The sequence below is a fragment of the Carassius gibelio genome, chromosome B6 (assembly GCF_023724105.1).
Source record: "Carassius gibelio isolate Cgi1373 ecotype wild population from Czech Republic chromosome B6, carGib1.2-hapl.c, whole genome shotgun sequence".
In the NCBI taxonomy this organism is placed as follows: Eukaryota; Metazoa; Chordata; class Actinopteri; order Cypriniformes; family Cyprinidae; genus Carassius; species Carassius gibelio.
The window spans coordinates 2,903,193-2,917,152 of record NC_068401.1 but is presented as its reverse complement, the minus strand read 5'-3'; the positions used below and the strand labels follow the sequence as shown (position 1 = coordinate 2,917,152).

Genomic DNA, 13,960 nt, shown 5'->3' with positions numbered 1-13,960 from the left:
TACAGCTCCTGGTTTGTCTCCTTACTTTTAATCTTTTTTTCAGTTCATTGCCAAACTTAAAAAATAGTACCATGGTTGTTGCATAAAAATAAGTCATGGTGATTTTATTCTAGCATGACGTTTATACCAAGACAAGGCAAGTTTATTTATTTAGTGCTTTTCACAGTACACATTACTTCAAAGCACAAAAAAAAATCATGTTAATGTTAATAGTTCAACACCACATGTCTTTGAAGTAACCCACAGTAAAGTTCTTGCCATAGTGTATGAATTTGGTATTAGTTTTAATTTTTGCATTGATAAGTCACATACAGGTCACCTTCCCACTGTTAGTTAACTAGCTCTTTCTTTATCAGGAGTGCCGAGAATGCTCAAGTCCCCAGGCGTGCTGATGTTGCATTTTGTCCAAAACAATCCCACTGTTTTTCAGACTCCGAATGGATGTCTAAATTGGTCTGTCCTCCCCTCCCCTCCCCCTGCTCCCCCCACAACACCCCTTGACTCCAGCACTCCTCCCTCCTTCACCTCCCCCTCCCCTCATCCTTTGCTTGCCTATCCTTATTTGGGCAGAGTGCTTTGGAGCGTAGGGTGGTGAAGAGAGTAGAGCAAGGGGGGGCTCAGTTGACATAAGGGAGAGAGAGAGAGAGGGAGAGAGAGAGAACTAACACCGCGCTTCCTTAATAAGGACATGTCTGGAATTTAAGCTTAACTCTCCAATAGAACGGCTTCTCCGTGCTCCCTGTGCACACACTCGTCTCTCACCCTCTCCCCCAGTGTGCACACACATGCTAAATGGAGAACTTTTTCAAAGCATGCAGTCGTGTCTTTTTTACTCAAAGTTTGCTAGTTTGTGTTACCTCACATAATGTGAGGTTAGATTTGGTGACATGGCAGAAATCACTGCGTATAGATTTGTAGAGTATGATATAGTTAGTGGTGAGCAGCAATCAAAGTTTCTGAATGTGTTCATGATTTTGGCTGGTGGTTTTATTGATAACACCATTTGTGATGCCAGTATTAATTAAAAAATAATTTTCATTAATTGAAAGTAAGCTAAAATATAAATATTAGATGAAAATCCCAAAATAAACGTGCCTTGGCAACTAACTAAAATAAGTTCATCATACGTGCTAAAATGACTAAAACTAAAATAGCAAATTAAAAGCTCAGCTTAATATAAAGCTATGAATATGAATTAAAAATTAAAAACTAGTAAAAGTTATTGGACACAACAAAGTTACTAAAACTTAAGCTAAAATTTAAATGAACACTATGGAAAATAAATAAATAAATCAATAATAATAAAAAAAATGTTACAACAGTTTTTGATCAACTCATTATTTATCAAATTATTTCTTTTAATTGCTTTTGCAATTTATTTTTCTCATTTTTCTTCCCAAAGAGACCTTCTTTCATTTTTGCTTTCCTGAGAGGGTTTTGTTTAAAAAAAAAAAAAAAAGCAATCTTTGCTGTAACAAGTAGTGATTTGCATTTTACACCTTTTTCCGACCACACTGGAAATTTACACAAGGTTATAAAAGCAAAAACAAATTAATAAATACAGATACAATCTAAATACAAAATGAATGTTAATTCCATAAGTATGCACTACTGAAATCAGCGTGAATTACAACACCCTAGCGTTGTGGCACTACGTTTTCTACATTAATTTTGCTTTAATTCTAGATCATAGTCTTTATAACTCAATTTTGACTGTTTTGTATTATATGCCTAATGCAGTGTAGCTCAGACTTGAGGTTAAATGTTTGCATTGTGTGACTGAATAAAAATCTGTACAGGACAATTTAATGTTTGAGAAACTTATGCGTAATTGTTTCAAATGTTGGTTCTACTGCAGGTTTAGACATTTTGTAACTTTTCTGGGGAACATCCAGTGACTGTGACTATCCTGATTTCACAGGATGAATGGTGTTGCGTGTCACCTGTGAGGCAAATGCAGTTTGGAAATGCATTGCTAATTGTCCTCCCTGCAGCGTTAGATTGGGCTGAGGTCTGAGGCTTGCAATGTCGAAAAGTAATTAGGCCGCTCGCATATTCCAATGCTCTCCCGGACGTTATTTTGCTCATTCTGTGTCTTTGGGCTGCCAAGTCAAGCTTATTCTTTCAGTGTGCGTGTAACCAGAGCGTTTGAATATCCCCAAAGGATAGTCTCAATCGGAGTCGGCCGTATTTACCCAAGCTGCGTTTTTTCGTCAACATCAGCAGAAAGTGAAATAAAAGAATGAAATATGTGGGCACACCAGTGACTCCTGGGACCCGATCCTCATGAACAATACCATGCGAAAAAGAGGCAGCCTGAAAAACGCTTAAGATCCCTTAACCATTTTCAGACATTTAGACGGCCACATTGGACCGCGTGCTCCCAACCACAAGCATTTTTGCAGGCTAGTCCTAATTGTCTAATCCTTTTAAATGGAGCTTTATATAATGTTGAAAATTCATTTGTCATTTTGGAAGCGTTTGAAAAGAGGAAATGGTAATAAGAGTCATAGTTGCTGCTGTCTTCATCAGCCAGTGCCCAAAACTGTGGGTGCACACAACTAAATGGAGCGGTTTTGAAAGAGGATTTATTAGCTTAATCTTTATGTCCACAATAAAGTAACATTGTCCTTCTCTCTGCCTCTCTTTCCTTGTTTCATTCTTGCAGTACTTGTGTAGCGTGGGGGCTCGTGGCAGGGCCTGGTAGGAGCCGGCACCATTGCGTCCAACAAGTGGAGTGCCAACGGCAGCCCGGAGCAGGGGCTGGAGGATGGGGGTGATGAGCTGGACAAGGCCATGGATGGAGACGCCGAGGGCGTGTGGAGCCCTGACATCGAGCAGAGCTTTCAGGAGGCACTGGCTATATATCCGCCCTGTGGACGGCGCAAGATCATCCTGTCGGACGAGGGAAAGATGTACGGTAAGTGAGCTTGCAGTGCATTCGTGTGCCGAAGGAAAAGTTCTAATGCATAAAATCCTTTTACATCAACATTTGACAAGTCCAGGGCTTAAGGCTAAGGATTTCTTATACTGGGCCGCTTTATAGCACAAATTTTTCTACTGGCCAAAATGTCAAATTTTTACTTGCCCTGCCAACATTTTCACTGGCCCTGCCACAAAACACAAAACAAAAACAAATGGTCACTGCTATCATTGTTTTTGATCTACGTTATCTTGTATTCTAGTAAATAAGCTTATATGACACCGATATTTTATATACCAATTGCAATTTAGAACTCTCAATTTAAATTTTAATACCACAGCAAAAACACTAGCCAAAAATAAATAGAAATATAAAGTTCAATCATATTATTAAAGACAACTAGTGAATAACCAGTAAATAAGAACAAATGAGCATATTACAATTCAACGCACAATTAAAAGTATAACACGGAGTTGGAAATAAAATGATGCTTTAGGTTTTTATGCTTGTAGATGTTCAGGTACAGAAACTGAAAAATCACATAAAATAAAAATGTTTGTGTTTCACTCTTGATTTTTCAATAATTTGAAATTAGAAGCTGCCACTACATTTTGATCATGAATTGATAAAAAAAAGTGCAATGTTTGATTTATATTAGACTGTATAATTTCAAAACCTGAAGCAAGAATGGAATGTCCTGATTTTGTGAAATTTTGCTACATAAAACACCTGCATGAAACAGAAACCGCAGACTGGCTGAATGAGATGAAATTTCACTCTCTGCCAGCAGGTGGTGCTTATGGAACAGTAATACAGCATTTCCTTAGTTACTACTGTAAACACAGCAGCGCTGTGTGTATCAACACTCATTTAAATACATTATAAGGAGGCAAGATGAAAAGGAAAAAACGCTTTGTAAACTTTTCTGAAAACAGTCAGTTCCCCTCAGAAACGCATAAAATTTTATCTTCCTATATTTCGGTCATCGTGAACCGTGAACTTGTTATGCATGATTTAGTATTTTCTACTCTTTGATTTTAAGCTGTTGAAGTGCAATGAGCAGCGAAAGAGAACTTATTTCACTAAATGTGCATTCTGTCAGAAAAGGCGTTGCTCACAGAACTCGGGAGTATTGTCTTTGCAAGTTCGTAAATGAAATACTTAAGTACTTTTGGAGAAAGCAAACAGCTGAGAAAGAAAACACTTGTAAAAGTATATTGGAACTGGGCAGCTCTTAAATTGACAGCAGTCTAATATTCCTGCTGTCTGTCATTCATGTTAATCAGACAACAAAAGGAAATCTCTTGCTCTTGACTAAATCATTTTTGTAAATTTAATAAGAAGAAATAAACATTTAATTTAAACAGTGAAGAATATGCTGTTTTTATAAATTTGATTACTTTATAAAATGTATGTTGCATTTCTTATTTATTTGTTCTACTGTAGTAGTTTTTTGTCCTGTTGCTTGCAATAAGTTTCTTATTATTATTTAATCACTGACTGTTTACTTTTCTTTTTGTGATTTTTAGCTAGCAAATTGATATAAGGAAAGTAATTATTGCCTTTCAATCGACTGCCGTCCAAACTGAATTTTGCAGGAACTTCACATTGTATTCATCAATGAAAGAGAATTTAAAAACACACACTGTTCAACTGCCGAGATCGTATCGTTGCAGTGCAGTTTTTTTGATGGAGGTTTTTTGTGCATTTGATGGTTGCAAGACAAGTGTTTCTAGATAGAATGGCTTATGGGAGGGGTGGCAAAAAGAGGGATGGAAACTAGAGAAAAGAAAAAGGGCGGGAGATAATGGGCTGATAGAGCCGGGTTGTTATACCCGACACGCTTCCAACCATGTACAAAATCCACTCAAGGATCACTCTGTGCATACCTTTGTGAATAAATCCATGCATGAGAACGCATTCATGAAGCATCATAAAATTCATCATGCTTGTATGCCATCTGCTCTCTTACGTAATCACGTATTTAGTCATGCTGAAATAGCCATTCACTAGTAGCCATCAATGTCTTCATATTATGAAGTCGTTTTTTTTTATCGATAAACGGAGGTTCTCGTTCACTAATACACCCACGTACTTTACAAACAGACGTCTTAGCCAGCAGTTGTATTTCTCAGAGCTCATAAAACAGGCCTATACTTGTCCTGGAGCAACTCTGTGGACTACATGACTGACAGAAGACAGGTTTCTCAAAAACATATCACTCTTTCTGTCGCTTCTCGGTCCATGCTTGCTTGCTGCCCCCCTATCTTTTTTTAATTTAGCCTCAAACGGGTTGTATTTATAATCTCCATTTATTGGCAGCTCTTTTTCTTCCCAGCCCTGTGAGAGAGTTGTCGTTTATTTTCCTTCTGCCTCCCTCTCACCCAGTTGAAAAAGTGGCAAAACCAGCTCTGTTTGTCTTGCTCAATCCAGGTTTGTTCCCCCACAAGATTTCACTCACCCTCCCGCCTCCATTTTCTTGTACTCTTCTTTTTTTTTTCTTACTAGTTCCTTCTCCTAAACAAGGTAGGTCTGCCCCTGAGGCACAGCACTTTAATGACTCCAGGTGCAAAGTAGTATTTCCAGTGTTAAAGCGTTAAACTCTTATTAGACTGAACAACATGAGGATTAGAATTTGTGAATGCAATCTTTTTAGCACTTACAGGTCATCTGAGTAAATGTTTCTGCTGTCAGATTTCTGTCTTTGAAACAACAAAGATCATTATCTAATCTTGCTTAGAAAGTTGGTTAACCTATAGATAGCCACCTGAATGACTCAGACCTTTGAAAGTAACTTTATCGCCCCCATTGGGGACTTAGTTGACACGCCATAAACAAGAAAGCATGTTTAGCATGTAAAGTGGGACCATGCAATTGTGTAAACTCTGTCAAATATATTTTTATTTTATTCTATTCTAAAACTGCTAATTTGAATTTGTGACCTGTGCTGGCAAAATTAGGCAAATTTTCACAAATTAGTTATTCTCATTCATTCATGTTCCTTTCAAACTAGAAAACAAAATGCAAGAAGAATGCTTTGCTTCTGGTGGACAAACACAGCTTTTTAAAACAAAGAAGATAGACCTCTCAGAAAATGTACAAATAAAGATAATATAACATGTTAAATTACTATGTGGTAGGGATGCACGAAATGAAAATTCTTGGCCGAAACCGAAAACCGAAAAAGAGAAAACCAAGGCCGAAAACCAAAACCGAAACACCGAAATAAATTATGCCAATTATTAGTACCATTGCATTTATTGCTATGACCGTGTACTAACTTTACTAAAATTAAGACATTGCAATTGCATAAATTAATATTAAAGTTTCAAAGATAATTACAATTACATAACTTATTAAAAAAAAAACATAAAAATACATAATTACAAATGATGTAAATATTTATTAAGCACATTGCAACAATGCACAGTATAAAATAAAATTCAAACTAAAAATTTATCCCACTCATGTGTATATTTAATAATAATGTACAGGCCTACTGGCCTGCAGAAAGGTTTTAAAATGAACAGTTCTCTCATAAAAACAAAGTGCATTTAGGTGAAGTTTATTTGAAATTGTTCTATGTAGGACTAGAAAGTGCATTACTTCTCCAGTTGGCAAGACTGTTATCACTTCTGGGGATGGGGACTTCAGACAGATAACCATCTAGCTGTTGAGCAGTTGAGCTTGTCATCTGCCTGACATTTGAGAAATATTTGAGAGAGTGTATTTAAATAGGGCCAGGGCATAAATAAACATTTTTATCAAATTAAAGCAGACATCTAGCAGAAAATCTAGCATAAATATGGCTACAATCTGATATTATGTATGTATATATGTTTGTGTGTGTGTATAAGAACAAAATAGCCAACGTATTATTATTATTTGAGGCACTTTCTTGCAGAATTCCACTGAACATATCAGACAACGATGGTGCATGCCCCGCATCTGGTGCAGAGACGAGTCTTTTTTTTCTGCGCTCTGATCTGTCTCCTGCGCTTGGCGCTTCTCCGTCTCCACGCGGGTTCTCCGCATCCAGCGCGGCCTGGATCATTTCTCGTGCGCGCTGCCTTATTTCCGCATCCAAGTAATGGTCATTATAACGCGGATCAAGCACATTCGCGATTAAGTGCAGAGGATCCGAAAAGATCTCAGTGAGACGTGTGCTAAGAGACTCTATAAGACTGTACTTTTCTTTGTTTTTACTTCGTGGTCCATCTTAATCTCTTTGTTAGGAGACGCTTTAGTGCTGCGAATAAAGGAATACGAAGAGAGAGAATGTTCTCACTGGTGTTAAGTGAATGTCGCGGGGAGCTCGTGGTCTTTGCTATGCAGGTGCACGTGCAGGTCGCGGTTTCTGTTTGCGTCATCACAAAATTTCGGCCGTGTTGTTTCGGTGATAAAAGTCTATCGGCCGAAAACCGAAAAGGCCATTTTCGGCCGAAAATTTTCGGTGGCCGAAATTTCGGTGCATCCCTACTATGTGGAGTAGGGCTGCACGATATTGGAAGAAATGTACATTGCGATATTTTATTTTTCTGCGATATATATTGCGATATGAAATCAAATTTTTTCTTACAAACAAAAATGGGGTTGCACACTTACATTCTCATTTTAAATGATTTATTCATCGACACCATCATGTCAATTAATTAATATGCGCTAGGGAGAGAGAGCAAGACAGCGCTCGTGTTGTTTGAAGACATTGAGCGTGCAGCTGGGGATCGCTCTCCCTTTCTCTCTCACGCCCGTCAGATCAAGGGCTTAATTAACTTATTTTTTTGAAAATCTCAAATGCAACCAAATTATTTCGCTTGTTTGCCTGAAGCTCATGATTAGCCCATGCACATTCTAAATAATTTGCCAGCATGGGTCACATTTGTTGATTTACAGACTATAAAACAGGTGTGTCAGAAAGTAAGGGGACACAACCAGCGAATCTATTGCAAAAATTGGAAAAATAAGCAAATACGGCTTAACTCTTGCCTTGTGCGATATGTTTCTCTTTCATCTGTGTATTCATAATTTGCAGATGTATGCTCCAGTTTGGCTGGATTGGGAGGGTCCAGGTGTTTGGCGTTGGTCCCCTCCTCTTCGAACTGTCTGCTCGCCTTCCTTCTCCTCAGAGAAACAGACAAGACAAAACCCAAGTGCTGATTTGAATTAGCAAGCCAAGCCTAGAGATACAAACCAGACTGGAAGAAAGCAAGGCAAACTGACAGAAAGTGTCCTGAACACAGCCCAGTGCTGGTGAAGAAGAAACATTGAGGTTCTTTTAGGGTTGCAATTGTATTTTCATTGAAGAACACTATGTTAAACGCAACTGCTGTGTTCGTATGCTTTTTTCGTTCTTGTGCATGGCTCTTTCAAAAAATTTATTTTATTTCAACACGTTTAATTTAGGCTAGACTAATTTCAAAGACGTATACTCCATACATTCCTTACTTTAATACAGGCTACTCGGGAAATTAATTTGCAGAAACCTCTGCACAATCTTAAAATACTGATTTAAGTGCTGTTTGCACCTGCATGAGGTTTGAGTCACTGCTGAGGGACTGATTATAAATCAAAGTCCCCTGGCTGCTGGTTCATAGTGAACTTCCTACCTAGGCAAAATCTGTAGGTGTCATAGGCAGATCCCAGTGCAAAAGTATCTAGCAGTAGCTAACAAAAGAATGCAACTATGTAACATACATTAGCCATGTTTACATCCAGTTTTGTTATTGACAGAGAATATGCATAAAAAAAATTGCGAAAATTGCATAAGTTTAGGTGTATCGCAAAAAAAAAATTGCCCTTGTGCTGTATCCATACAAAATTTAACCTTTTGCGTAAATTATATAGGGCAGTAGCCTGTTCTTTATCCATTTTAAACAAAACTTTATTATATAGCCTGTTATAAAATTGTATAGGCCTAAGTTTCATGAGTTTGAATTTTCTATTTTTTGTACTTTGTTATAGACTATTTGGATACTTGATCATCAAGCGTTATTCATACATAGCTGCAGTTGTATTAGCCTATCATTATATTTCTGATTAACTTTTAGAGGAAATGTTAATTTAAGTAATTTTTTTCCCCTAACCAATAACTGACGGTCATTAAGCCAGTATTAACTGACGTGATTGTTAAATTACAATTAAATGAAATTTTAATTGACACTGGCTGTTACCCAATAAAAATACCTAAATTAGTTTTCCTGGGATTAATTTTATGGAAACAAAAAGCAGAATAAAAAACAGAACATGAGGATTCACATGGTCATGTCACGCACCTGAAGTGCTTTTGCGAATGGAGAAAAACATAATAAAGCTATAAATAAATAGGCCTATATGGGAAATATTTTTCTAAATAATAATTTAACAAAACGAAAGAAACAAAAACTTTGCAACAATTAGCAGCCTAAATTAATTTCGGCTCATTTTTGTGATGTGCCGACCTGTTGCTGCATCCTGTTTGTTTCCTTTATTTTACAAAAGCACAATGTTTTGTTTTTACTGTGAATGTAAATAAATAAAGGAATATTTAGAATAGTTTTGAATAATGTCTTACTCTCATATGACCACAAATGAAGAAGTAAAGTAACACTGTGTCTACACCGGATGTGACCTAAAGTTGTTTCCACTTTTATAAGAAAAAAAGCAACAAGTTATCGTTCCAGCGTCTCACCCACGCAGTTAAGCATTACTAACATAGCTATTACTAACTAACAATGCAGCCTGTTCATTGTCATAATACAAACATTGGTTGCCTGCTATGTTACAGTACATAAAATTTCACTTACCACATAAGCGGAATGTATGGAGAGATGATTGAGGATGATAGTGAATGATTTGCAGATCTTGAGCACCACTGACAAACATCTAACCTTGTCAAATGTGTTGTAAGCATTGCCCCTCCATAGTATAAAGATAGTACATGTGATCACGAATCTCGAAAGTGAAACTAAAAAGCGTTTGTGCATTCACAAGCAGTTTCAATGCCAGGCATAATAGCAGCTCCATGATGCCTTCAGTTTATATACATTATAATTAACCATTGACGAGAGAAATTCGTAAAATATGTATTTTCCTCCCACATCATATTTAATCCCTTATACGCAGAATACGGTATTGGGATGTGGCAGATTGTGGGGGTTATGGGGGGATCACGATGTCAGCTCAACATCGCGATGTCTATCAGCCATCGATGATGGACGATGACATCTTCTATGGGCCCAACCCTAGTTCTGCAATGCCTGAGCCAAAGTTTGTCATCAAAGTATTTCTGTATAATTGCCTCCAAGAACTGTCTTACATGACTGCGTTCCCAAACAACAGGCATCAATCTCTGAAAGCAATGACCGTATTTGTTTTGTCTGCTCGCTCTGCCGTGCAAATAATTTATTTAATATCAAACATTTTTTAAATAGGCACTGTCTTTATAAATAAACCACAGATTTGAGTTTTAAACAACTACATTCTCGCCTGAAATACTTTTAAAATTAAATTTTATGACACAATAACAGTGATATTTTGAAAATGTTGATCCGAATAAATGGTGGTTGAACTCAACCAATGCTGCGTGAACTCAACCAATCAGGATGTTTAGCGCCCAAGTCCCGCCCCCGAAATTTCTGGAACTTTGAAAAAGTACCACCTCGCCAGCAGGGACTTTCTGAGGGGCATTTTTTTTACCCGGAACTTTTAGTTCCTGGTTCCTGCGGTGGAAACACACCGAGTACCAGCCCAAAGACCCTAGTTCCTGGGTAAAGTTCCTGCGGTGGAAATGCGGCACTACAGACTTTAGCTCCAGTTCTAATTAAACACACCTGAACCAATTAATTACTAGTCTTAAAGAATACTGAAAACTTCTTAGCTAATCTGTTGGTAAGTGTTAAAGCTCTGCCAGATATTGGCTTGAAAGGACCAGGATTGGACACCATCGCTTTTAGGTCTCCCATTTGTAATCTTATTATACTTAAGGGTTTTGTTTTTGGCTAAGGGTGTATTTTTGCTAATTCAGTGCCAGTGTGGATCAGTAATATTGAGCATGGCATTTGGGACAGGGTCTGGGTTGAGGGAAATGTCAAGTTTAAGTATGGCTTAAATCAAAATAGCTCAGTTTTATTCACCATAGAAGTATAGATAGGAAAACGACTCTATCTAATTTGAAATGACTGATTGCATTCAATATTTGTGTGAACTACATATTTTTATGCACTTTAATAAAGGTTTTCTTTAGTTTAGCAACATTGCAAATTGAGAATTGAGTGTTTGTTGCATCTCTTGTTGACTTTATGCAAGTGCTTTCTTTTATGTAGCATGCGTCAACAAAGCAGCTGGCATTTATAGAACAATTCAATCCGTTTCATCCTGCCTTAGAATGTGAGGAGCTGCCCATGTTTGCTGTAGACGACAAGGCAGCACACTAGATCTTGCAAGCAAGCCACCAGAGTCTCTTTTGTAGTCTGGGATTACATCATCCAGGTTTTATTCTCCTCTTGCCATAAATCCCAACATATTTACTGACTCACTATGAAGTCAGAAGGATGCTTCAATTGTGCTATGTGGTGTTTCAGATGCAGCGACTGGCTGATAATAATGACATTTTTGATTGAACATTGTTGGCATTTTCTGAAATGTTATGTCTGATATCTGTTGTATATCTTTGTTGAGGGATTCCCTTGAAACCATGCGGCCTTATGGTGGTATCCTTGGTTCTGTTGTCGTTCATGGTATGTTTGACTCATACGCCACCGGTTTAGTGGTTTATTTCAAGTGAAAGCCGGTTGGTGAGTTGATTTGACATGTCAAGTAATTAACCGCACCGAGGCACAGTTACTGTGCCAATAAAGAGAAATCCCACAAATTTGATTTATTAATAAATCAAGTTGTAAACAAATCCCAGCATGTCGTTGACACTCATTGCTCTCGCCATCTCCAGGAAAGCAAATACCGACCTCATGGAGAGCCTGATCTCTCCTGTGACTATAAACACCTTATCCATTTACATGTGGTCATCTGCCACTGAAGAAGCCCACTCACGAGGAGAATGACGACATCGCTCATAATACCGCCACTGATTTGAGGACACGGGAACGCCGTCTGCTCTGGCCCTGTTAACACCACCTGGATTGGGCCTAAAAACCCAGCAGTGTAATGTGAAGTGCAGAGCTGCCTCTTTTTACTACACCAACATTGATGGGTGGAAATAAGTGTGTTGCATTGAGACAACTTTTTTTAGTTGTTATGCTTTGAATTAAGTTTCTTTTTCTTTTTTCATGCTTTCAGCACGAAATGCTTCCAAGAGCATTAACTTTAGTTTTGCAGTTGCATTTGAGACATTACATCTTCTAATAGCAAGTTATATTGCAGAATTGTATTTTTGGATCGCAAAATTTGACCTATTAGGAAAGTCTGTTTATGTCCTAAGAAATAAATGAAGATGTAAGGTCACAATTGTGAGAGTTGCATTGAGGAGAAATAAAGCTGATAAGTAAACATTAGCCATTGTAGAACATGGACATCTTGTGCACCAAATGTCATGCCTAAACTGAAATTTACACAATTTTAGTACAAGTTCTGATGCTACCAGTGCCTTCCCTAATCTCCACTTCTCAGCATCTTGGTTTTGCCAAGTTGATTTCCAGCCCAGTTGAATGGCAGAAATGCCGTCTGTCTGGTTTCATAGTTGTTACAGCTTCAAGATATTTTCCACCTGTAAGATATTTTTCCACCAAGTACTGTCGACCAAGTACCATCCACCCTTCTGACCCACCTTGAGTCTCGTTTCTGCTCAACAGCACGTTCTGGTAAACCGTCTCAGCAGAGCATGAAAGGCATTTGAAGGACGAGATAAGCAGGGATTTTATCCAGCAACCTTCCAGTGACTGGCTAGGAGGTTTAACCATGCCAAAAAGTTTTCAGGTGTTATTCCTGAACCAAAACACTCCTCATTGAGTTTCCTTTCCAGACGCGCTCTAAGGTTGTGAAGAAACCTGATGAGGGAATCAGAGCTGGGAGGTGGGAATATGGGACACCTCCTGCTGGGATGGTTCGTGGCAGGTGTGGGTGTCCTTTGGTAGGATGGGATGATCTTCAGCTGCCAGTTGCTGGCAGAAACAGCAAAGCACTTTGTTTCTCTTTTTCACTCCCTCGCTCTTTTCTGGCCGTTCTCTCGCTCTCTGAATGCATGCTCCAGGCTGTTGCCCTCATCAAATCAAGTTGTGTGGGGCAGATGTCACAGGCGCAGTGGAATGTGAGGAATGCGGAGGCTTGGAGAGAGAGTGCGAGAGAGGGAGGGTGTGTCTGGGGAAGGGTGTGCAGAAACTCAAATCAGTGCAGTGGTCTCTCTTCTGTGGAAAACCATTTCCGCCTCGAGTAAAAAAAAAAAAAATGTAATTGCAACTTTTAGATAGATATAAAAAAACTTTTATTTTAGATCCAGTATAAAATTTGCAACTTTATTTTTCATAATGTGCTCTTATATCTTGCTAATTATATTTTAAACTTTATATAAAAAAAATTTCACTCCTAGGCAGAAATGGGCATTCATGGGCAACCCAACATTGCAAACACTTTAATGGCTGCTTATCAATGGGCAGCGAATGTTGCTAGCTAAAATTTGTTGATATCAAAAGCAAAGCTGTCTTCTTCAAGGGGTTGTCGAATGCCCCATGCGTTTAAGTAGTTAAGCTGCATTCACACTAGGGGCTGGCGATGAGGTCGCTACTGAGCCTTCTCACATTGACTGCGAATCAGTTTTCTTGCTGCTAAATACAAACATTTTGGAGATAAAAGACTAAATAGAATATAATGTATAAATTGAATTCGTATATAAAAAAAAAAATGAATGATGATGGCAAGCATCAGCCTCATTTCCGTCACATTGCTGAGCTTAGAGGAAAACGGTCACATGATCTTCTTTCCAATTGCCGTTCGCTCCCGAAAGTCGCTCTTCATTTGCATAAAGTTGAAGGATTCTGAACTTTGTTGCGTTGCTGGACATGCCCCATCCATCGCCAACAGCCACCGTCGCTCGTGTCACCAGAAATCGGC

At 38.3% G+C, this 13,960-nt stretch overlaps 1 protein-coding gene across 4 annotated transcripts in view; it reads left to right on the top strand.

Moving 5' to 3' along the window:
- tead3b (TEA domain family member 3 b) overlaps positions 1 to 13,960 on the top strand; it is a 45,152-nt gene that overhangs the window by 15,621 nt on the left and 15,571 nt on the right. For all 4 annotated transcript variants that reach the window (XM_052559433.1, XM_052559432.1, XM_052559435.1 and 1 more), the window contains exon 3: positions 2,669 to 2,920. In XM_052559433.1, the coding sequence (XP_052415393.1) occupies positions 2,797 to 2,920 (124 nt within the window). In that variant the 5' untranslated portion in view covers positions 2,669 to 2,796. The remainder of the gene's footprint in view (positions 1 to 2,668; positions 2,921 to 13,960) is intronic.